At 43.0% G+C, this 25,809-nt stretch overlaps 1 protein-coding gene across 2 annotated transcripts in view; it reads left to right on the forward strand.

The window, feature by feature from the left end:
* Positions 1 to 25,809, forward strand: part of LOC140191789 (formin-like protein 1) — a 223,123-nt gene that overhangs the window by 90,176 nt on the left and 107,138 nt on the right. For both annotated transcript variants that reach the window (XM_072249548.1, XM_072249549.1), the window contains exon 2: positions 8,625 to 8,708. In XM_072249548.1, coding sequence (XP_072105649.1) covers positions 8,625 to 8,708 — 84 coding nt within the window. The remainder of the gene's footprint in view (positions 1 to 8,624; positions 8,709 to 25,809) is intronic.

Below are 25,809 nucleotides of genomic sequence, written 5' to 3' on the forward strand. Positions count from 1 at the left end.
AGCTAAGTGAGCAATTAAATAATTTTTAATTGGCAGGGAATTATTACAAATGCTCATTGAGCAGTGACTATATTCACGGAATATGCTGTGCACCAGTTACACAGAGGGGAGGTTTTAATTAGTCGTTGCATTAGTATTGAGTCCTTAGAGTACACTTGCTGCCTGGAGCATGATGGGAAGTGCTTAGTACACTATCACCATTGGACAGTGAGTACTATTTTTAAAACTGAGAAAACCGCTTCAGTTCTCACAGGATCTGAAGGTGATTCTTGTAATATGCGGTGTTTGTGAAATATCAGGTGGTGTCTGTCCTACCCTTGGCTATTTGTTCATCATGCTTCACAGAGCAGGGTGGAGGGAGTGATATGTGGGTTCCCACGATCTCTTTCTCCTTCTGGGCGTTGCAGGTTCTGAAGCAGCCAGCAGTCCCTGTGTCGTCTCGGTAGCACACTGACAGAAAGGGATGGAACGCGCACTTAAGGCAAAGAAGCTGCTGCTTGGAAGGAAGGAGAGGATGGGTGGACAGGGGAGGAAAAAAGAGCTTGTGTTAGTAGGCTGCTGTTACACTCTCAGCACTCACAGCCTTCAGTACGGCCACAGGCCATGAAGTACTAAAATTGAGATCTGATCACTCCTATCATATCAGAAGTGTGACATTTAATTTGTGCACAGTAAGATTACACAGTGAAATAAATTAAGTGTTAATTTGTTCTTGTGTGGTATTAATTAAGAGACAAAGGTTGGTCAGGATACCCAAGGGAAATTCATCTGGCCGCCTTCAAAAACGTTTGATCTGGAAATTTCAGCATGTTTTTGGTATGAATAATGCAGTTTAGGATCTTACAATTGATACAAGGTGGAATCAGGCCTTTTACCCAATACTATTCACCTGTCATCTCTTTACTGCAATCCCATGTACACTAATTGTAATCTAATCCAATTTACACTAATGTTTATGTGGTCTCCATACACATCCATCATCTACCCCTTATCTGTCCACTGGTAGGCATTTGTAGTGACCAATTAACCCACCCACCCACAAGTGGAATGTGGGAAGAATCCTGAGCACCAGGAGGAATCTCACATTTGCAACCCATCTCTCTCCTCCCCCTCCTTCCCCCTTCTTCCCCCTTCTTCCCCTCCTTCCCCTTCTCCCCTCCCCTCTCTCTCTTCCCCTCCCCTCTCTCTCTTCCCCTCCCCTCTCTCTCTCCTCCCCCCTCTCTCCCCCCCTCTCTCCCCCCTCTCTCCCCCCCTCTCTCCCCCCCCTCTCTCCCCCCCCTCTCTCCCCCCCCTCTCTCCCCCCCTCTCTCCCCCCCCTCTCTCCCCCCCTCTCTCCCCCCCTCTCTCCCCCCCCTCTCTCCCCCCCTCTCTCCCCCCCCTCTCTCCCCCCCTCTCTCCCCCCCTCTCTCCCCCCCCTCCCCCCCCCTCTCTCCCCCCTCTCTCTCCCCCCCTCCCCCCCTCTCTCTCCCCCCCTCCCCCCCTCTCTCTCCCCCCCTCCCTTCCTCTCCCCCCTCTCCCCCCCCTCTCTCCCTCTTCTCCCCCTCCCCTCTCTCCTCCCCTCCCCTCTCTCTCTGCCCCCCCACTCTCCCCTACCCTATAGTTTCTATAGTATTACAGGAAAGATGCCAGCAGGCATGGAAGATTGGCAGAAGGCAAGAGTGGGAATAAAGGGGGCGAAATTTCTCTATCAAGTTGTTCTCTTCTACATTTTGTACGTCTTAACAAATTCAATGTAAGTGGTATTGAGGTCAAGGCCAGACTTTAGGGTCTAAATCATGTACTCCTATTTCTTATCCTTGTAACATTGAGATTGAGCAGTTTATTGACTTACCAACTTTGAGACTTTAAACATCTCTGCTGTTTAGCAGGCACTGAGGAGCCTTTGGGTTTGGACGTCCAAACTATCATTTGTCAGGTTCCTATCAAATGTAATGTCTCCAATTCATCACATGGCAGCCTGCCAACTCTTGTCCTCTCGTTAATTCTGTACTGGTTTAGTCTCAGTGGTGTTGCAAGAAGTCACGGTATTGCCTTATTGACACCAATCTGAAGACCACAGCATTACTCTCTACCCTTATAAAACTTGTTGGGAAGTCGAGTTGTATCTGTATAACACTTTGGTAAGGAAGGATGTAGAGGCTTTGGAGAGGTACCAAGGAAGGCCAGGGTTGGAGTCCATTAGCTAGGAGGAGAGGTTGGACAAACTTGTATTTTTTTCTATGGAGTATCGGAGTGTGAGAGATGACCCGATAAAATTCTGAGAAGCATAGATTGGATAGGTGGTCAGTGTCTGTTTCCCAGGATGGAATGATCAAATACGAGAGGGGAGAGGATTAAGATGAGGAGGAAAGTTAAAAGCTTTTTGTGAGACAAGTTTATTTTTCCACAAGGTTGTAGAGAGAGGTGATAGAAGCAGATACAATAGCAATGTGTCAGAAAATTGAACAGTGAATAGAGAGATTTGGACCAAGGTGAAGGCAGCTGCAGTAAGATTAGATTAGAGTAATGGTCAGCACAGACCCGGCAGGCCAAATAGCCAGTTTGTGTGCTTATAATGTTGTGTTCATCCAAAGCAGCACCTATTACCAGAAACTTGACAGGTCTCTCTTGACGGAAAAGAGAAAGGATCACCTGGATGAAGCATTTTCCGAGGCTTGTGTCAAATCAACTCTGTACAGATCTCCCGCACCCAACAGTATCAATCACCAAACTTTGGTTTCAAGCACCAATAGCTCTTGTGCAGTGCTCTTTGTTTGCGTGAGCTATTCGTCAGTGACCAGTAATCTCATTGTTAGAAGCTTCTCTCTAAGAGTGAACACCAAAACTAACAGAATTCAGGGTGAATAAGACCGTTCCAACAATTCCTAGATTCGAAGTCTAAGGAAGGGCTCCCAGTGTGCTCTCCTCAGCTGCACAGGCTGCACCCACTGATTTTGTGAACTAGACTGGCTAACACAGAAGATATGATTCTTTTTTAATGGAAGGACTGCTGTCTTGAGCTGGCTGAATGTTCTGTATTTGGATGCTCTGCATTTTCTGGGGCAGTACAGGTCCCACACTGACTCACAATGTTTCTTAATGAATGTTTAAATAATTCCAGTGTGAGTGAAAGTTTTAAATAGCAAAAGGAACACAAAAAGCAGTGTTGAAGACAGCAGTCAGCATTTGATCAAGCAACACACATCAAAGTTGCTGGTGAACACAGCAGGCCAGGCAGCATCTCTGGGAAGAGGTGCAGTCGACGTTTCAGGCCGAGACCCTTCGTCAGGACTAACTGAAGGAAGAGTGAGTAAGGGATTTGAAAGTTGGAGGGGGAGGGGGAGATCCAAAATGATAGGAGAAGACAGGAGGGGGAGGGATGGAGCCAAGAGCTGGACAGGTGATTGGCAAAGGGGATATGAGGGGATCATGGGACAGGAGGCCCAGGGAGAAAGACAAGGAGGGGGTGGGGGGGGGGGAACCCAGAGGATGGGCAAGAGGTATATTCAGAGGGAAAGAGGGAGAGAAAGGAGAGTGAGAGAAAGAATGTGTGTATAAAAATAAGTAATAGATGGGGTACGAGGGGGAGGTGGGGAATTAGCGGAAGTTAGAGAAGTCGATGTTCATGCCATCAGGTTGGAGGCTACCCAGACGGAATATAAGGTGTTGTTCCTCCAACCTGAGTGTGGCTTCATCTTTACAGTAGAGGAGGCCGTGGATAGACATGTCAGAATGGGAATGGGATGTGGAATTAAAATGCACCTCTTCCTACAGATGCTGCCTGGCCTGCTGCATTCACCAGCAACTTTGATGTGTGTTGCTTGAATTTCCAGCATCTGCAGAATTCCTGTTAGTCAGCATTTGATTATATTTTTGAAATCATAACTGCTAGTGCTTAATTCTGAAATCCTGTTGTTGGTTGGCAGTAGATTAGATGAGCCTGTTCTGACTGTAGTTGTCTCTTTGAGGTGCAGGGAGCTCAGATATTTTTGTGCAGTGTCTACAGACATGTATTATTGATTCTATAGCTGTCATTGCTGTTTTTATGTAGATGGGTTTGCGCTAAGCAGTTGGAGACTCAATTTTCAAACAATTCAGTTCTGCTCAGGGTTATTAATGTGTATTTTTGGCATTGTGAGGTGTTTACAAATGTACAATGTTAGATGTGAGGTTTGCGTTTGTGCATTTTGCACATTGCTGCCACCAGCCCGATTATCGTGTTCTGTGTTAGAAATTACTCACGAGTTCAGTAAGAACGGTGGGAGTAGATACAAATCTTCAGCAATATGAAATTTAAACCTGGTAAATCGATGAATGATAAATGCAAGCAGGACTCAAGTTGGTGGGACTTTGATTGGAACAAGGTCCTTTAGTCCTTGCTTCCCCTTTTGGCCAGAACTTCAGTAACATGGACCATATGAAAATAACTCACTTTGATTCCATTCACTCATTGATTTAACTTGATAACTAAAATTCTGCTTCTTGAATACTTTTGGGGTTTATCTTGTGGATTTTAGGCTGCTGATCATGAAAGTCACCATGACATGTCCCTATCACACATCTTTTCTTGAAATCACCTATATTTGTTATTTCATATCATAATTCAAGTCAGAATAACTGTGATGCCAAGATTAAGGAAGGCATTTTTGTTGGTCCACAAATCAAACAGGCCATTCAAAGAACTTCTAGTGGAACCAAAGAAAATCACATGGAAGGCATTCAAGGATGTTGTTGAAAATTTTCTTGGCAACTACAAACTACAGTGCACCAAACTATATGCAGCTGGTTGACAACATGCTTCAAACATACAAAACCATGAAGTACAATATGTCACCAAAGATTCATTTTCTGCATTCCCATTTAGACTTCTTCCCTGCAAATCTTGGTGCTGTCAGTGACAAGCATGGTGAAAGGTTTCACCAGGATATTGTGGTCATGGAGAAACGATATCAGGGCAACTGGAATCCATCAGTGCTGCTGATTATTGTTGGACACTTAAGCGAGAAGCCTCAGACACTGAGTACAAATGAAAATCATCAACAAAACATTTTAGCTTAGTTGAACTATTGCAAAATGTCAGCACTGTTATGTAATTAAATGCATTATATTCAATATAAGGTATATGGGGTGTCAGGGAGGGGTAGGGTATATGGGGTGTCAGGGAGGGGTAGCACCTCTGGTGGGGGAACATGTCACGTCCTTTTTTAGGGCGGTTAATCCACCTTTGGTCCCCACCTGGCACTCAGCTCTCACCTGTGGCTCCCCGTAGCTGTTTGCATGCGACAGTGGCCTCGACAAGCCGGCTAAACCAGGTGAGGGTAGCCGACGGGTCTCAAACCCTCGGTGAGATAGGGAGTTGTCTATCCCAGCATGTGAAGACAGACTCCGGCGGATTGAGCGGACGAGACCAATGGAAGGTCCAAAGGTCAAGAAGGCGGTCTCTGCAAGCGTCGTGGAACGTGTAGAGCAGGACAAGACACAGAAGACGTCCTGGTCATCCACTGCGCCTAGTCCCATCTCCATCCGTCTAGACTCTGTCTTGCCACTGGATCCAGATGGGAATTGGGAAGAGAGAGTGAGGCTGACGCTGCACAGCTCTCCCTCACTTAAATCCAAATCATGCGCTAGTCTCAACACCATCAATATGGTGTCGAGCTCCTCATCGACGCCAACGATGGACGAACAACAACATTCAATATAAGTTAAATTCTTGTTTCTCCAAATTCCAATGTGATACAAGTAGTCAGAAATTATATTCGTGTTCAGCTTCAAGTGGTCCATCATAACAAAAAAAAATTCTGAGGAAGCAACATTTTTGAAAAAAATTGTTGTCCAGTGTTAGCATTGGAAATATAATTTTACAGAAGGGGTCAAAGCAAGGACAATCTTGCTTGAGTTTTCACCAGTAGAATATGTTCACAACCCCTACATGTGACAAAATAGTGCAGCAGGTTAAAATTTCTGCTGAGTATTTCTGGTATCCATATTTACTGCATAGATTTAACAGTCACTGACTTATTCTATTACGGATGCTGCAAATCTTACTACACTATGTAGGGCCGTGATAAGACCATAGCAGTGGTACTGTGTGCAATTTTCGTCCTATAGAGAGAGAAGATCAAAGTAATGGGGTTATTGGTTTATTATTCTCACATGCACTGAGGTACACTGAAAAACTTTGTTTTGCATGCTATCATAGAGATAATTTCAGTAGATCAATACATCAAGGGAAAGCAATAACAGAATGCAGAATAAAGTGTTACAGTAACAGAAAAGTGCAGTGCAGGTACACAGAAAAGTGCAAGCTCATGATGAGATAAATTGTGAGGCCAGGAGTGCATCTTACTGTACTAGGTGACTATTCTGTAGCCTTATAACAGTGTTGTCTTTGAGCTTGGTGGTGTACGCTTTGAGGCTTTTATATTTTCTTCCCAATGGGAGGGAGGGGAGAAGAGAGAATGTCTGGGGTGGGTGGAATCTTTGATTGTGTTGGCTGCTTTTCCTAGGCAACCAAAAGTGTAAACAGAATCCATGGAAGGGTGGCTGGTTTCTGTGATGTGCCGAGCTGTTTCCACAACTTTCTGCAGTTTTTTGCAGTCTTGGGCAAAGCAACTGCTATACTGTACCAAGCTGTGAGGTATCCAAACTGGATGCTCTCTGTAATGCATCTGCAGTCACTTGTAAAAGTATTCGGCACCCAAACCTTTGTTCACATAAATGAGTATTACAACCAGGGACTTTGAGCACTTTAACTGAGAATTTTTATTTGAGAATTGCATGCTTTTTTCACATCAGAACCCAAGAATCAGGGAAAATTCTAAAGTGTGAAAAACTAAACATTCAAAAACTGAAACGTCAGCAGTTCAAAAGTATCCATCCCCCTTTGCAGAGTACGTAGGTGAACCACCCCTCACAGCAATTACAGCCAGTAGTCTTCTTGGATAAGTCTCTATTAGCTTTGCACAACGTGATGGAGCAAAACTTGCCCATTCCTCCTTCCAAAATTGCTCAGGCTGTGCAAGGTTATTTGGGGAGTGGCAGTGGACAGCAATCTTGAGGTCTTACCAGAAATGTTCGATTGAGTTAAGGTCAGGACTCTGACTGAGCCACTTAAAGACGCCAGTTTTCTTCATTTGAAGCAACTCCATGGTTGCACTGGCAGTGTGCTTTGGGTCATTGTCCTGCTGAAAGATGAACTTCCTCCTCTGTTTAAGCTTTCCGGCAGAGGCTATCGGGTCTTATTCCAGAGTCTCTCTGTATTTAGCAGCATTCATCATCCAATCAATCCTGACCAGGTATCCAGTCCCTGCTGATGAAAAGCTTCCCCATAGCATGATGGTTCCTCCATCATAGTTTACAGTAGGGATGGTGTTACCTGGCTGATGCACAGTATTTAGATTTATGCCACATGTACTGCTTAGTGTTGATGCCAAAAAGTTCCACTTTAGCCTCATTCGAACACAAAACCTTCTTCAACTTCTTTACAGTATCTTTTAATTGATGTTTTGCAAATTATTTACGGGCAAGGATATGCTTTTTTGTTAAGCCAGGGCTTCTTCCTTGCCACTCTTCCATAAATACCCTTTTTGTGGAAGGCCTTAGAGATTATGGAACCATGAACTTCATCTCCAGTTGCAGCTCACTCAGAGTGGCTGTAGGTGTCACAGTAGCCTCTCTTACAAGTGGTATTCTTCTCCAGCGACTAGGTTTAGAGGGATGGCATGGCCTCAGTGTGGTTGTGGTTTCATATCTTTTTCCACTTTTTCATGATGGACTATACTAGCTCCAAAGTATGTTCCGTGCCTGTGTTCCTGAAAGTTTAGGCAAACAAGGGGTATTCTCATTGGAATGTTCAATATTCCCACAGGGATCAGCAGGCTGGATTTGTGGATACTGTCATGGTCTGGAACTAGATCACAGTCTTGGGAGTAAGATATTTAAAATTGAGATTAGGGGATTTGTCTTCAATCAGAGCCGGTGAATCTGTGAAATTCAGAAGGCTGTGGAGCATAGATCATCAAATGTATTGAAGAAGTTGGATAGATTTCTAGACACAAAAGGCATCACTGGGTATTCAGAGATCATACTGAATGGCAGAATAGGCTGAATCAGAATCAGGTTTAATATCACCAGCACATGTTGTGAAATTTGTTGCCTTTGCAGCAGTAGTGCAATAAAATACATGATATTACAGAGAAAAAAATGTGAATTATAGTAAGTACATATTAAATAGTTAAATTAAATAAGTAGTGCAAAAACAAAAATGTGGAGAGGTAGTGTCCGGTCAGAAATCGGTTGGCTGAGGGGAAGATGCAGTTCCTGAAGCGCTGAGTGTTTGACTTCAGGCTCCTGTACCTCCTTCCCGATGGTAACAATGAGAAGAAGGCATGTCCTAATTGACGGGGTTCTTTAATGATGAACACCACCTTTCTGAGGACTTGCTCCTTGAAGATGTCCTGGATACTACAGAGGCGAGTCCCCACAATGGAGCTGACTAAATTTACAACTCTCTGCAGCTTATTTTAACCCTGCACCATAGCCACACGGCACCCCCGCCCCATACTAGATAGTGACTCATACTCCTATTCTCCATGAGTGACAAAATGATGGTTGTAACTTTGTTCTTGTCTATTCTTTCTCTACAGAACTGCATGAACCTACCCCCAGACAAGGTGAAACTGCTGAGTCAATATGACAATGAGAAAAAGTGGGAACTTATCTGTGATCAGGTAAATTGGGCTTTCTCAGCCTTCCAATTTCATTTGTCATGTTCCAATTTCTGACTACCTCAACCCAGTGCTAATAAAATCACGTCTCTGCAACTTCAGCACTTTTCAGTGGGACAGACAGTTGAAGAATTAAATCATTTGTTGAGGTTGTCACTTTATCACTGTAGACTTGATTTAGGTGGATTCTTTTATTTGCATTTTCCACGAGCCTTTAGTTCTTTGAGAGGTCGCTTAAATTTCACATCAGCAATTTTTCTTGTGAATTTTTAAACTTGCCTAAGAGCCATTAATTAATTATTCATTAAAGGAGTCTAAATATGCAAATAATTGTCTTCACTGATGGCTCAGGAGGCTTTGACAACCATAAAGGTTTGATAGTGTCAGGGTGGTCATTAACTCCATTTACCAATGACCTGACGTAGAGTAATTAACAACTCATTTCATCACTGTTGTTTCTTTTTGAAATCTTCCCTGGCTTCAAATGCCTGCATCAGACATCCCAGTCTTTGCCTGTGGCATGCAGACAGTCTTTATTTGTAGTTTACATCTAATCTTTGCTTGTATCATGTCCCAGTATTTCCTGGTAGTGTACACCCACTCTTGTAGCCTGCACGTACTATGTGCTGTAGAATATGCCTGACCTTTATTTGTAGCATATATCTACTCTTTGCTTATAGTGTACACCCTGTCCAGTTTCACGTTGTTCTTTTCACTTTCTAAAAGGCTGTGAACAAGGTGAAGAATTGTTTTGATGAATGAAGGTACCAAAGTATATGGCGTAATGAAAGGAGAAAAAAAAATGTACAAATCAACTAAAGTTAGCACCATGCAGCTATTTGATGGCTCCAGGGAAGCAGGTTTCTTCCTGTCCTTGGGTGTGTTTCTTTGGAGTTTGCAGGTTCTCCCTGTGACCACGTGTGTTTACTCCCATATCCCAGATGTTCTGGAAAGCAAATTGGTCACTGCAGATTATAAGACATAGGAGCAGAATTAGGCCATTTGGCCCATCAAGTTTGCTCCACCATTCAATCATGGCTGATCCTTTTTTTTTCTCCCCCTCCTCGACCCCATTTCCTGTCCTTCTCCCCATAACCTTTGATGCCATGTCCAATCAAGAACCTATCAATCTCTGCCTTAAATACACCCAGTGACCCGGCCTCCACAGATCCATATGGAACAAATTCCACAAATTCACCACCCTCTGGCTAAAGAAATTTCTCTGCATCTCTGTTCTGAATGGATCTATCCTAAGGCTGTGCCCTCTTGCCCTGGACTCTCCCACCATTGGAAACATCCTTTCTACATCTACTCTGTATAGGCCTTTCAACATTCGAAAGGTTTCAATGAGATCTCCCCTCATCCATCTAAATTCCAGTGAGTGCAGACGCTGAACCATCAAACGTACCTCGTATGATAACCCTTTCATTCCCAGAATCATCATTGTGAACCTCCTCTGAACCCTCTCCAATGCCAGCATATCTCTTCAAAGATGAGGAGCCCAAAACTGTTCACAATACTCAGGGTGAAGCCTCACCAGTGCCTTATAAAGCCTCAGCACCACATCCCTGCTCTTGAATTCTAGACCTCTTGAAATGAATGCTAACATTGCATTTGCCTTCCTCACCACCGGCTCGACCTGCAAGTTAAGCTTTAGGGTGTTTGCACAAGGACTCCCAAGTCCCTTTGCATCTCAGATTTTTGGATTTTTTCCCCACTTGGGAAAATAGTCTGCACATTTATTTCTACTACCAAAGTGCATGACCATACATTTTCTAACATATTTCATTTGCCACTTTCTTGCCCATTCTCCTAATCTGTCTAAGTCCTTCTGCATCCTACCTGTTTCCTCTACACTACCTGCCCCTCCACCAATCTTCACATCATCTGTAAACTTGGCAACAAAGCCATCTATTTCATCATCCAAATCATTTATATACAGCATAAAAAGAAGTGGTCCCAACACCGACCCCTGCAGAACACCACTAGTCACTGGCAGCCAACCAGAAAAGGATTCTTTTATTCCCACTCACTGCCTCCTGCCAATCAGCCAATGCTCTAACCATGTTAGTAACTTTACTGTCACACAGTGGGCTCTTAACTTCATAAGCAGCCTCATGTGAGCCACCTTGTCAAAGGCCTTCTGAAAATTCAAATATAAAACAACCACTACATCTTTATCTATCCTACTTGTAATCTCCTCACAGAATTCCAACAGGTTCATCAGGCAAGATTTTCCCTTGAGGAAACTATGCTGACTTTGTCCTATCTTGTCCTGTGTCACCAAGTACTCCATCACCTCATCCCTAACAATTGACTCCAACATCTTCCCAACCACTGAGGTCAGGCTAACTGGTCTATAATTTCCTTTCTGCTGCCTTCCTCCTTTCTTAAAGAGTGGAGTGACATTTGCAATGTTCCAGTCCTCTGGCACCATGCCAGAGTTCAATGATTTTTGAAAGATCATTTCTAATGCCTCCACAGTCTCTGAAGCTACCTCTTTCAGAACCCTAGGGTGCAATTCATCTGGTCCAGGTGACCTATGTACTTTTAGGTCTTTCAGCTTTTTGAGCACCTTTTCTCTTGTAATAGTAACTGCACCCACATCTCTTCCTTCACACACTACAATATCTGGCACACTGTTAGTGTCTTCCACAGTGAAGACTGATGCAAAATACTCACTTAGTTCAGCTGCCATCTCCTTGTCCCCCGTTATTATTTCTTTTGTCTCATTTTCTAATGGTCCAACATCCACTCTCATTTCTCTTATTTTTTTACATACTTGAAAAAGCTTTTACTATCTACTTTGATATCATTTGCTGGCTTGCTTTCATATTTCATCTTTTCCCTTCTAATGATTCTTTTAGTTGCTCAATGTAGGTTTTTAAAAACTTCCCAATCCTCTATCTTCCCACTCTTTGCTTCGTTGTATGCCCTCTCTTTTGTTTTTACATTAGCTTTCACTTCCTTTGTCAGCCACAGTTGTTCTATTTTGCCATTTGAGTATTTCTTTATTTTTGGAATACACATGTTCTGCACCTTCCTCATTTTCCCAGAAACACAGACCATTGCTGCTCTGCTGACATCCGTGCCAGCAGCTCCTTCCAATTTACTTTGGTCAACTCCTCTCTCATACCACTGTAATTTTCTTAACTCCTCTGAAATACTGCTATATCAGACTTTACTTTCTCCCTATCAAATTTCCAAGTTGAACTCAATCATATAGTGATCACTGCTTCCTAAGGGTTCTTTTACCTTAAGCTCCCTAATCGCCTCAGGTTCATTACATAACACCCAATCCAGTATAGCTGATCCCTAGCAGGCTCAACGACAAACTGCTCTAAAAAGCCATCTCTTAAGCATTCAACAAACTCACTCACTTGAGATCCATTACCAACTTGATTTTCCCAATCGACCTGCATGTTAAAATTTCCCACGACGACCATAACATTGCCCTTTTGACTCGCCTTTCCTATTTCCTGTTGTAACCTGTGGTCCACTTCCCAGCCACTTTTGGGAGGCCTGTATATAACTGCCATCAGGGTCCTTTTACCCTTACAGTTTCTTAACTCAACACACAAGGATTCAACATCTTCTGATCCCACGTCACATCTTTGTACAGATTTTTCTTTACCAGTAGAGCCACGCCTCCCACTCTGCCCACCTTTCCATCCCTCCGATATAACATGTAACCTTGGACATTCAGCTCCCAACTACAACCATCCTTCAGCCACGATTCAGTGATGGCCACAACATCACACCTGGCAATCTGTAACAGGATAACAAGATCATCCACCTTATATCTTATACTCCACGCATTGAGATACAACACCTTGAGTACTGTATTTGCTACCCTTTTTGACTCTGCATCCCTAATGTACTGATACTCAGCCTGTTGGCTGCGACTGTGTCCCATCACCTGCCTGCCCTTCCTGACAGTCTGACTGCACGCTGTCTTCACGCTTTTACCATCCTTCTGATACTGATCCCATCTCTCCGGTTCCCACCCCCCGTCAAATTAGTTTAAACCCTCCCCAACAGCTCTAACAAACCTGCTCGTGAGAATATTGGTCCCCCTCGGGTTCAGGCGTGGAGTTGGTGTATCCTTGGTGTAGGCGAGTGGCTAGAGAATTGAGGGAGCAGTTACTAGGTATGTGAGTGAGAAGACGTTACAGGGAGAAAAATGGAGGAATGGAACATCTTGAGACCCAGCAGACTTGAATGGCCTCCTCTGTTGAAAGGAAATGTGAGAAGATTATGAACTGTGTGACTGGAGAGCAGTCTTGAGGAGCTGAATGGTTCAGCACTCTTCCTACATATTCGTCCAATCTCCCAATGTGTACAAACTCACATTCCTATATCCTATTCCTAGTACACCATCTCATATTCCCTTGAATTACCAATTACTCCCTCTCATCTCACATTCCATTGTCCTACTAAATCCCTCAAAAATATTTTGAGTTTCCTATTCACACAATCATTCTTCTCACTTTGCAAACAAATTTCAATGTTGTGCTCCCTGCGAACCGCATATGTGTGGTGAAGTGTACCAGCTTCACCCCCTCTGTGTTCTGAGTGACTCTTGTTAACTTGAACTGTTACCATTTCCCCCTTTTGTTTATGCTGTAATGATTCTTTACCAGATAGATAAATCCCTGTAACAAGTTTAATGTGTAGAATTCAGTTGCACCCTTTCTGAAAGCCCATATTTCCTACATCTGCTATACTTGGCAATTCTTCACACTTGCCTAAGTTTGTCAAACACTACTTACTCAGAGCAAGGCCACATTGCCTGTCCGTGACTACCTTGGGGATCAATGTTAAATCAAAGGATGATTGTGCCCCCTTCACTCCACATGATCCATGCCAATCTGGAAGCTAACCTACACTAATGCAATTTGTCTTCATTAAGGCCCTTATCCCTCTGCACCTTTCATATCCAAATACCTGTCCAAATACCTTTTAAATATTGTAATTGTATCTGCCTCTGTTACTTCTGGCAGTTTATTCCAGATATTCACTACCATTTATAAACCTCACCGACAAATCTATAAATTTCTCCCCCCTCACCTTAGAACATAAAACATAGAACTGTAAATTATAGCACAGGCCCTTCAGCCACTTTTTAACCTACTCTAAAGCTCAATCCCTGCCACATAACACCTCTAACAGTGCAGCAGTCACACATGGTGAACCATGCCCTGCCAGCCTAGATTACGTGCTGGAATCTCTGAGCTCACAATCTTTGTGACTAAGATTCTAATCTAAAAATGTTCTCAGGTGGCTGGGATGTTCCAAAAGTAACTCAGGGGTTATGAATTTCAAGTCAATTTGACTTTATTGTCATGTTCACAAGTATGGTGAGATGCAGGTGCAATGAAAAACTTGCTTGCGGCAGCATCACAGGCACATGCGTTAAGCAAACACACAGGATAAATTATACATAAAGTATATAAGGCAGTGAAGAGAAAAAACTTGCTCACATGTCATCTTTTGCATTAAAAAGAACACAATCAAAGACAAGTTCATAATTGTGTTCCTCTACTTACGTAGGATTAAAGTTATGCAGGTCAGTTCAAGAACTTGATGGTTATTGGAAGGAAGCTGCTTCTGAACCTGTTGGTATAAGACTTCAAACTTTTGTACCCCCTGTCTAATGATAGCAGTGAGAAGAGTGTCAGAGACCATGATCACGAAGGGCTTTGATGATGGATGTCACTTCCTTGAGGCAATACCTTCTGTAGATGCTTTCGGTGGTATGGTAGGCAATGCCTGTGATGACCAGGGTGTGTGCACTGCCCTCTGCAGTCTCTTGCATTCCTGTGCATTGGAATCTCCACACCAGGCCATGGTACAACCAGTCAGGATACCTTTAACAGTGCACTTGTAGAAGTTACAAATTACAATGCAGACAGATGTCTGACTGAGGGGGGAAAGAAGTCTACACAAGAGAGAAAACTCTCCGCAGAAAAGCTCTGTCATTTGCTTTATTCTAATTCAGTGCCTTTATTTTTACCAAACCTTTCCTATTTTTATGCTGAACCCTTTCTTAGTTGTGAAAGCAGTTTTTTTTCTTCTGCTTTGATATATTATTGATAACTCCTTAATTTCCTGGATCTAAATCAAGAAGCACTTTTTCCCATTTTATTTCCCCCATATTCCCATCAACTCCTCACAGGGAATTCAGTTGATCGACACATCTTTGGGATGGTATAATATGCACAATGCATATTGTAGCAGATCCCTATGTATATTATTTCAATGTTTTCAAAGGTACAATTTAATGTCAGAGGAATGTATACGATATACATCCTGAAATGCTTTTTCTTCACAAACATCCACAAAAACAGAGGAGTGCCTCAAAGAATGAATGACAGTTAAATGTTAGAACCCCAAACCCCCCACCAAACTCCCGTCCCTCCCATGCATAAGTGGCAGCAAGCAACAATCCTCCCCTCCCCTTACCGGCAAAAAAAAGCACTGGCACCCGCAACCGAGCACTCAAGTGTGAGCAGAGTAACAGCAAAGACACAGACTTGCTGTTACCCCAAAGACTACATTGTTCACCCGGCATTCAACATACCGCAGGCTCTCTCTCTCCTAATAAGGGAGAAAAAGGTGTCTTGGTTTTTACGGTGAGTGGGGAGACATAACAAACAACTCGTTGGTTTACGATGCTAAAAGTCCGTTATGTCGCTTTTTTTTCCGAGCTCTGTGCCCAAATATCTAGGCATACAGCTGTAGATATTCTGACTCCCCCGACGACACACGGGTCACCTGCTGTGACACCGACCCTCGATCCGCTCGTCGCCAGAGCTCTGAGATACCAGGCTTCTAAATCCAAGCTGGACTCTTAGGCCGAGCCCTTGGCATGCTAAACAACAATGGCCGGTTATGAAACCCTGAGAGCTGGTCCCGTTCCCGCAAGGACCTGCAGTCAGCAGGTAACTCCCGGTCAGGGTCTTCAAGAGAACCGTGAAAGTGAAAAATAGAGATATTAAAGATGGAAATAGAGCTGTTTCTGAAGATGCAAGCAAAGGAGTTGCCATTTAGTGCCATCATCACTCCGCTCTGCCTCCGTTTAGATATACAGGTCATCTATTGATATAGTCAATGCAACGTCTTAAATTTGAGAGCTGTGCTACCCTGTCCAGACCTTTCAATATTCGATAGGTTTCAGTAAGTTTCTTCCCCGCCCCCCCCCCCCCCCACCCATCATTCTTCTGAACTCCAGTGAGTGCAGGCCCAGAGCCATTAACTGCTCCTCATCTGGTAACCCATTCATTCCTGGAACCATTCTTGTAAACATCCTCTGGACCCTCTCTAGTATCAGCACATCTTGCTGGCAACACACACAAAATGCTGAAGGAACTCGGGCCAGGCAGCACTGTACGTGTGTTGCTCAGATTTCCGGCATCTGCAGATTGTGACATCTTGCTGGCAGGTGGACAGTATGGATAGGAGGCAAAGGGTATAAAATGGAATATGGAAAGACATCTAAAAAGTGTAACAGGGAACTGTGACTGAAAACAATTCTGCAAATTCAAAACATAGAGACATTTAGTTGGCGCAGTTTGTTCACAGTGAAGTTCAGATAACTTAATCACATTATCCATATGGGAAGCTGCTGGAAAGATTAGAAGGGCTTTCCTGGTGCTGCTGATGTTTAAACCCATGCAAATAGGAGCAATGGACAGTGTGGATGGTGTGAGATGACCATATTTGTGTGACGGGTTTCTCTACACTGGACATGGAAAAACCATTTTTTCTCTGAGCATATGTCTTTCATATTTGTTAATGAAATATTTTTCAGTATAGCTTTTTTCCTTGTTTCAAATGAATGTGTTGTCTTGCAAGTTTGTCATCTGTTGAATTCATCAGTGAAGTAAGTATATTTTCCTAATGCTGTTCTGAAACTCAGACCAATCTGCTGCAGTTCTGAGCTTAACTAATATTTGTGAATGCGACTGTCCATTTGCACGTTCATACCCAGCTGGAGTAAACGGAACTTATTCAAAGATTAGCTCAGTCAATAAGAGTTAGGATATGCGTGGTTCTGTACGTAGTGAGTTGCTAGTTATAATAGGGGGCTCAAGAGAGAAGAACAATACCTCTCAATCTCCATCAGATGCTTGGACTCCTGAAGCAGGAAGGTCGTGGTCTGACAGCATCTTCACTTGTGAGTTTTGATGTTAGTTTTCCAACTGATGTTCAAATTAGGGGCTGGAGTAGGCGATTCAGCCCCTCAAGCCTGGCCTGGCATTGAACAAGTTGACAGCTGATCTGACTGTAACCTCATCTCCTCATTTTCAACCTACCTCCTGTAACCTTTCAGCCATCTATCTGTCATAAATCTGTTGCCTCTGCTGTAAACATTAGACTCTGCTTGCCCTGCACTTTGAGGAAAAATTCGGAAGAATAGTGACTCACTGAGACAGTGGATTTTGCCTCATCTTTGTTCTAATTAAATGGTGACTGAAGGGGAGTTCAAGTTCTTTCGGACCTGGCTCTCTGATAACCTGCCCTGTGTGGATGCTCGGGGAGCGTGAGATCAGGTACATCCTGAAGAGTGCTGCTGATGCTGGCTTTTGACCCCTAGACCTCGTAGAAGAGCTGAGCAAATGGAAGACAGTGTTTGTAGTATTTCCCTCTTCTTCCTTGAGTTCTTGATTTCCCAAGTTACCTCATTGTGGCCTTGCTCTATTTGTTTACGTTCACTGTAAATTGTATGCAACGTTGTGCATTTTCTGCAATCTGTTTTCTTTTTATAATCATAATGCATTTAGTTGTGGCATCATCTACCTGAAAGGGATGCAAACAAAAGTTTTTCACTGTATTTTGGTATAAGTGGGTGACATGGTAGTGTAGTGGCTAGCACAAAGCTTTACAGTGCCAGTGACTCGGGTTCAATTCCCTCCTTAACCTGTAAGGAGTTTCTACATTCTCCCCATGACCTCGTGGGTTTCCTCCCTCAGTCCAAAGACGTCTGGGTTAGTAGGTTAATTGGTCATTGTAAATTGTGCTGTGATTAGGCTGGGGTTAAATCGGTGGGTTGCTGGACAGTGTGGCTCATTGGGCCAGAATCCCCATTGTATCGCTAAATAAAATTAATAAATAAATTAAATAACTATGTGACAATAATATGCTATGTTCATGTTAATCCAGTGTTACAGCACAGGAACGATTTCTACCTGTCCAGTTATTTGTCTCACCAGTTAAGGCAGGATTCACTGCTTCATTGTGAATTGAAAATATCAACGTGGGTGTGTAATAATGTGTAGGTTTGAATATGTAGCTGCATTAGGTGGTGGAAACAGATTCAATTGTAACTTATGATTAGATATTAAAAAGGGAATGCATTATTCAGCTTTAAGGATAGAGCAGAGGTTTTAAAATGATTGAATAGGTCTTACAAAGAGTCAGCAGGGATGTGTGGGTGAATAATCTCCTGTGATGTCTGAATGTGTGCTTTTAGAAAATTGCAGATCTTTGAAAGCAAGGGATTGGTTTGAGTAAACTGGACTTGCCCTGGTTGTCTTTTGGTACAGTTGCGTAAAGCTTTAATTAGGTCACAGCTGCAGCTCTGGTTGCCACATTAATAAGGATGTGATTGTACCTGAGAGAGTGCAGGGGATATTCATAAGACCATAAGAGATAGGAGCAGAATTAGGCCATTTGGCCCATCGAGTCTGCTCCGCCATTTCATCATGGCTGATCGATTTCCCTCTCAACCCCAATCTCCTACCTTCTCCCAGTATCCCTTCATGCTGTGACCAATCAAGAATCTATCAACCTCCACCTTCAATATACCCAAAGACCACCTGTAGCAACAAATCCCACAGACTCGCCTTCCTCTGACTAAAGAAATTCCTCTTCATCTCTGCTCTAAAAGGATGCCCTTCCTTTTTGAGGCTGTATCCCCTGGTCTTAGACTCCCCTATAATCCTCGCCACGTCCACTCTTTCGAGGCCTTTCAACATTTGATCGGTTTCACCAGGCTGTTGGAGCATTTAAAAAAAATCTGCAGATGCTGGAAATCTAAATCAAAATATAAAATGCTGGAAATACTCTGGAGGCCAGGTTGCATCTGTGGGGAAAAAACAAAGTTCAATTTCCTTATTTATTTATTATTATTATTATTTTCTCTTTTGTAGTTGCACAGTCTGCTGTGTTTTGCATATTGGTTGCTTGTCCACCCTGTTGAGTGCCGTCTTTCATTGATTCTATTATAATTGTTAGATTTACTGAGTAAAACCACAAGAAAATGAACCTCCGGGTTATATATGGTGACATATATGTACTTTGATAATAAATTTATTTTGAACTTTGAAGAAGTTTTGATTACAGTTGATAGAATTCTAATTGCAGTTTGAGGGTGACCACCCACAGGACTAAAACTATTAACTTTAACTTAAGGACAATTATAATGGCCTCAAGGTGGAGTGATCTGAAGTTGATTGGGAAAATAAGCTAAAAGTTAGGTCAGTAGATGAACAGTGGCAGATACTGAAACAGCTGGTCCATCACAAACAGGAATTTTTTCCAGTTGGAAAGAGGGTTTCCATGAGATTAGAGGCACGATCTGTGAGGGGTCACGGATGATATTAAATTGAAAAATGGGGTATGCAAAGTGGTAAGGGTTGGTAGTAGACCAGAAAACAGGGTATATTTTAGAATCTAGCAGTGAAAGACGAAAAAGCTTATGAAGCGAATGTTGATTTTGAAAGAGAGCATGTACGTAATAAAAATAAGGCAAAGAATTGGACTTTCTCTGTGGATATGTAAACAGAAGGTAGACATACAGGCGTGGGACCTTGGAAAACAAGGTTCATAAATTAATATCAGGAAACAAGGAAATGGCAGATACATATGTTAAATGATTTTTTTTTGTATCAGTCTTCACCATGGAGTACATGACAAATATCCCTAAGATAACAAATGGGCTAATTTCACAATACCAGGAGGAAATCATAAAAAATTCAGTAATAAGTGATAAAGTATTAGATAAATTCATAACACTAAAAGTGGGCAAGTCTCTGGGACATCGTGGCCTGAGCTCAAGGATTTTAAAGGCTACAGAGACGGTGGACTCATTGTAGAAAATTTTCACAACTTGTTAAATTTAGGAGTGTTCCAGAAAATTGTAAAACAGTCATTGTGACTCCCTTGTTCAAAAAAGGAGGAAGACAAAAGGCAGGAACTCTAGGCCTGTTAGTTTAATATTTGTTGTTGGCAAAATTCTACAGTCAACAGTGAAAGAGGAAATAACTAATTATTTATAAAAGCTGAATGTAATTGAACGTGGTCAACATGGTTTTATGTTGGACAAATCTGCTCAAATCTCTTGAGGATGTGACAGGGAGAGATGATAGATAGAGACATGTAGACATAATGTATTCAGGTTTCCAAAAATCATTTGACAAGATGACACCTAAGAAGCTGGAGTGTAAATTAAGAAGCCAAGGTATTGAAGAAAGCATGTTAGTATGGAATGAAAACTGGCTGTCATTAGGGTGCCACGGTAGTGTAGGGGTTTATGCAACACTGTTACAGGTTGGGGCATCCTGGAGCTTGGAGTTCATTTCCAGCGCCTGTACGTCCTCCCTGTGGAATGTACGGGTTTTCCCCTGGTGCTTCGGTTTCCTGTCACAGTTCAAAGACGTACCAGGTAGGTTAATTGGTGCTTGTGAATTGTCCCGTGATTAGGTTAGAGTTAAATCAGCGTTGCTGTGGCAGCATGGCCTGATGGACTGGATGGGTCTACTCTGCACTGCACAACTAAATAAAATTAAAAAAAAACATTTTTGCCTTTGTTGCGAAAGGCTAAAGTTTAAGAATAGGGAGATTTTGTTACAGTTGTACAGGCTTTGGTGTGGCCTCACCTGGAATAATGCACATAGGTTTGGTTCCCTCACTGGAAAAAGGATAGAGTAGCATTGGAGGTTGCTCCTCTCAGGAAAGGATAGACAGTTTGGGTTTGTATTCATTGGGTTGAGAAGAATAAGAGATTACCTTAGTCTTGAGCATGGGGACATAGCTATAAAATAACACTCAGCAGATTAGGCAGCATCTGTGGAGGCTGAATTAATATTTTAGGAAATTGAAGATCTTTTCAGAGAATGTATGACAAGCTACTTCATATGGAGTGTGAACACTCCTTCACAGACAGCAGTAGATGCCAGTAAAGTTAATAATATTAAATGTGAGATTGATAGATTTTTGGTAACGTGGGAATCCACTGTTATGGAAGCGGGTGGGCTGGTGGAATTAGGGCGCAACACTGTGTTGATATGACAGCAGGTAGTGCTACTGCCTTATAGTTCATAGCTCCATCAACCAGGGTTCAAAGCTGACTTCGGGAGCTGTGGCCTCTACCTTCTCCTTGTAAGTTTATGAGTTCTCCCCAGGTTATGTTTTCCTCCCACTGCTAAGTTGTTTGGGCTGCTGTGAATTCCCTCCAAACAAAGAGTGAGTGGCAGGTGTATCCTAGAGTTTGAAGGGTCTGTTGGAGTTGAGAGATTACAGAAAGAAAATGGGCTGAAAGCTGCCATAGACTCATCGGACTGTGTAACGGTTACTTGAAAACAAACCAAAACCACTGAGAGACTGAATGAGGGAAATGACACTATGTGACGCGCTTCCAACTAACTCAGTTCCAAGTTGAAAAAAGTACCTTTGATCCTTTATATGAAACCAGCAAAGATTAACGATCTTATATAGTGATTAAACATACTAATGAAACTAGCATAACCAAAGTGAAATTAATGGAATTAGTGAAATTAACGGTAACAGAATACAGACAGACAGTAAGTAGATACATGTCTCCTGCAGGCTGAATGGCCTGTTTCTACATTGAAAGGAAAGAAAACGTAATGATTGAATGGTGGAGTGATCACCCCACCAATGATCCTGTGCTCTGACAATTGGCAGATGGAAACGAGTTGGGGGTTTGGGCAACACACACAAAATGCTGGAGGAGCTCAGCAGGCCGGGCAGCATCTATATAAATGAGTACAGTTGAAGTTTTGGGCTGAGACCTGGGGTTTGGGGTTAGAAGTTGCCCGCACGTGAACAGCCTGTGCGTGTCTGGGTCTGGGTCACTGTTCTGTCATAGGCCACTGCAATACTCCAACCACAAACAACTAACAGTCACTAAAGGAACTCCCTCTGGCACCCCCAGCAATGTAACCGAGATCCAGCTCAGTTTTCATCTTCGCTGACATTTTAATTCTCCCTCCCACACATGCGCACTCACACATCCCACCTTGCAGCCTCTGCTGTATTATCACAGGCTGCTAAAATGCTGTGTGGAAAAGATGAACCTGTCAGAAAGAACAAAGATAAATCCTTTGAAAATGAAGTGTGGGGATTAGTGGATGTCTCTTCTTCAGTCTGAATCAATACTTAGCTGATTTTCCTTTCAGAGCGTGTTTATTGCTGTTTGTTCTGTGATGATATGTAAATACCTTGGAGTTTAGTGAATTTACTTTGTAAAGGATTTGGTAAATCACTGGCATCTACCTCCTGCCATTTTCACTGACATCGACTGAAAGCCCAGCTGGGGGAGACATGTTAACCTGAGGAGAAAGGCAGATGATTTTCACAACTAGCTGCTTCCTTGGAGATTAGCCCTAATGCCAATTATTTGCTGTCTTTATGTTATCTCCAGTGTGTGCTCAGTAGGCTGCCCAAATGTCAAGGATGGTGACACCGATGTAATTATGAGGGACGAATCCAAGCAATGTTATAAAGGTCTCTCCTGGGACTTGTTTTCAAATCTAGGCTAGAGTGAGGGGAAGAAAGTCATGCTGTCTGTAAAGCCTTAATGTTGTGGTGATGTCACAAGGGGTAACTCTTGGTGGGTGGGGGGGGGAGGTGAGAACGTAGTGATAAAAAGGAGGGGGAAATGTTGGGCTTCAGAGAGGTCACTTGGCAGGGGCTGTTTTAAAAGCCAGCTCAAATGTGTTGTTCATGATTTGTGTCCAACATCTACTTAAAAGTGGGAGCATGCAGATGTGGGGTGAACATTAACAGCTGGCTGTGTACACTGCTTCCCTGGCTGAATATGTACAGCTGCCAAGTCTCTTAGACCTTAAGTGCGGAGGGACATGTCGAAGCGGAGTGCAGCCACAGCAGTTTAGGACCCTGTCGTCATTTGACATTGAGGAGCTGAATGAAGTATGTTTTTGAAATAAAGTAGTCACCTTTAGCCAGTATGCATTGGTGCCATCAGGATAGTGAGTTAGTGCGAATGCTCTTGCCTCTCACCAGACAGTTTTAGGGTCAGCAGTCACTGAAGGGTTGAGCATCAAACTTTCACCTTAAATTGGTCCAACAAGGTATTAGAAACTAGCAAACACCAGGAAAGAGAAGATTCTTCATATTTACGTGTGATTAATGGCTTCGAGGGTTTGATCCGTTCTCTCCTGGAGCACAGGCTTTGAAGTTTACTATTGGCAATTTAGCTAGTTCCCTTGCTGCAGGATGGTAGTCTTTAAATGATACTTCTGAAATCTGTCAATTTTATTTTACTTAAGAAAGTGAAATATATTAACTGTCTTGTGCAAAATTACTGTAATCAACTGTAATTGCTAATGACTAATTCACTAAGGGGTTGTAGTGTAGCATAACCAGGCAAGTTTATCCAAGCAAGTCAGGCAGCATCCATGGAAGTGACCTAACAGTCGATGTTTCGGTCTGAGATCCTTATTCAGGTCTCTGCACAAAATCCTCCAGGATTCTGTGTGTGTTGCTGCTTTGGATTTCCAGCATTTGCAGAATTTCTTGTGTATACAGTTTAATCAAGCACTGTTGAAAGGCAGTTAATTAGTTTGTCATTGTATCCTTAAACCTGGGGAGGGGGTGGAAATAAAATGTCCTCAGCTGATATGAGTAGCAGTTCTGACTGCTGCTGTGTTTGACCTTTGTACTGAGTGCTAGAAATGGGAAGGAACCTAGAGTGAAGATACTTGGCCAAAGCAACCCATCTCACTTCAATGTCAAAATGCATACAAATTCTGGTCATGTTGGTGAGATCGCTATGAATTTCAGTGTAACGTTTTTTGCAAGTATTGAGTAATCCAGAGGGTTGCAGGTCTCATTTCAACTGAGTTTGAAATATCTGGAGAAAAACCATGAAGTTTAAGTGGAGCCAAAAGGGTCCAGTAAATCACCGGGCACTTGTAGGAGTTAGAATGTCTATTGCCCTTCCTTGTGGTAACAAGGTTTGCTGTTCCTGTGACATGCACATCTGGGATTGAAGAATAACTCAACAAAGAGTGAGTGATTTGAGAAGTGAGAAGGGCAGATTACTGTTCCAAAACAAAAAAAAAGAGTACCTACTCCTTGCCATGGTCAGATGATGACTTTATCTCATGGGCATTTGTCAAGAAGACTAGCCCAGTCAGAAGCTTTTATTTGTGCTTTGGGCCAGCCCAGTTCAGTTCTGGGTGTAGTGCTACCCTGTTTCACTTGAAGGGCTTGGCATGTGTTGCCCTCTTCTTCCCCTGAACAACTCCATGGTTTTGTTTTTGATTACCTTTCTCACCTTTCCCAATCTTACTTCCAAGTTTCAATATCTACAAGGAACTTTAATTTTCTCCCATTTTGAAGCTTCTGAACTCTCACAGTGCCTGGATTGGAGTCTCCTGCTGTGGAGGATTGGCAAGCTTCTGTTCAAGATTCAAGATTGTTTAAGGTTATTTCCAGTAAACAAGTGTAAAGGAGGATGAAATAGTTGTTACTCCAGCTCAGATGCAGCACAAAAAAATCAATAAAAGAAACACAGTCATGATAAATATAAAAACATACGATATCTTGTACACATAGAATCAATGTATGTCCATAAGGTGATGCTAGGCACAGGAGTGCCTGTCCATAAAGTGACTCTGACCGGAAATGATAGAGTAGGGGTGGTGGGTGGAGGTGTTGATCAGCTTTACTGCTTGGGGAATGTAACTGTTTTTGAGTCTGGTGGTCCTGTCGTGGTTGCTATGTCACCTCCGCCCTCATGGGAGTGGGACAAACAGACCACGAGCAGGAGGGGTGGGATCCTTCATGACGTTACTGGCCCTTTCCAGCACCTTTCTATGTATATGTCCTTGATGGCTGATGGGCTGGTGCCAGTGATGCGTTGGGAAGTTTTGACTACCCGTTGTAGAGCTTTCCTGTCCACTGCAGTGCAGTTTCCATACCAAGCAGTGATGGAGCATGTTAGGATGCTCTCTACAGCATATCTGTGTGATTATGTGAGTATAGATGTGTCAAGTCCAGCTCTCTTCAGCCTCCTCAGAAAGTAGAGGTGTTGGTGAGCTTTCTGATTGTGTAAAATATGTTCTGGGACCATGAGGGGTTGTGCAGGATGTGCACTCACTGGAGTTTGAAACTGCTCGCAGTTTCCACTGCTGTGCTCCCAACATAAAGAGGGGTGGAAGTGGTACGAGTTCTCCTGAAGTTGATAATCATCTCCTTTGTCTTGCTGACATTGAGGAAGAGGTTATTTGCCCGGCACCAGGCCTCGAACTCTTCCACGTCCTCTTTGTAGGCTGTCTCCACGTTGTTGGTGATGAGCCCCACCACTGTTGTGTCATTGGTGAATTTGATAGTCAACCAAAGCTCCATAATGACAGTGCCACTGAACTTTTTGACAAAATTACATTTAATCCACCAGCAGCAGGGATAACAGTGGTGCTCAGTAGACTAGGGATTCTATGGATACCAGACCTGGTGACAGCGACCTGGCCTAGGTGGCTCAGCTGAGAGAGTGGCAGATGCAGACAGTGTGAGATGAAGCAGAAATGGCAGCAAAAGAGCCAAGACACTAGCTAGACTGAGAGTCAACCTGATGAGACTGGCAATGCCATCACTTTTCCTGACCAATGTCTGCTCGCTAGATAATAAAATGGACTCACTGAGAATGAGAATGAGAATAAATCCACAGAAAAAGATGAGAAACTGCTGCATTCTGAGTTTCACTGAAATGTGGCTAAACAGCAACATGCCCGAGTCGTCGTTTCAATTCAATGGATGACTCTGTTCCACACAGACAGGAACTCAATGTTGTCAAGGAAATCTAACCGAGGAGGAATCTATGTGCACATTAATA

This window comes from Mobula birostris, chromosome X, assembly GCF_030028105.1.
Source record: "Mobula birostris isolate sMobBir1 chromosome X, sMobBir1.hap1, whole genome shotgun sequence".
Classification (NCBI taxonomy): Eukaryota; Metazoa; Chordata; class Chondrichthyes; order Myliobatiformes; family Myliobatidae; genus Mobula; species Mobula birostris.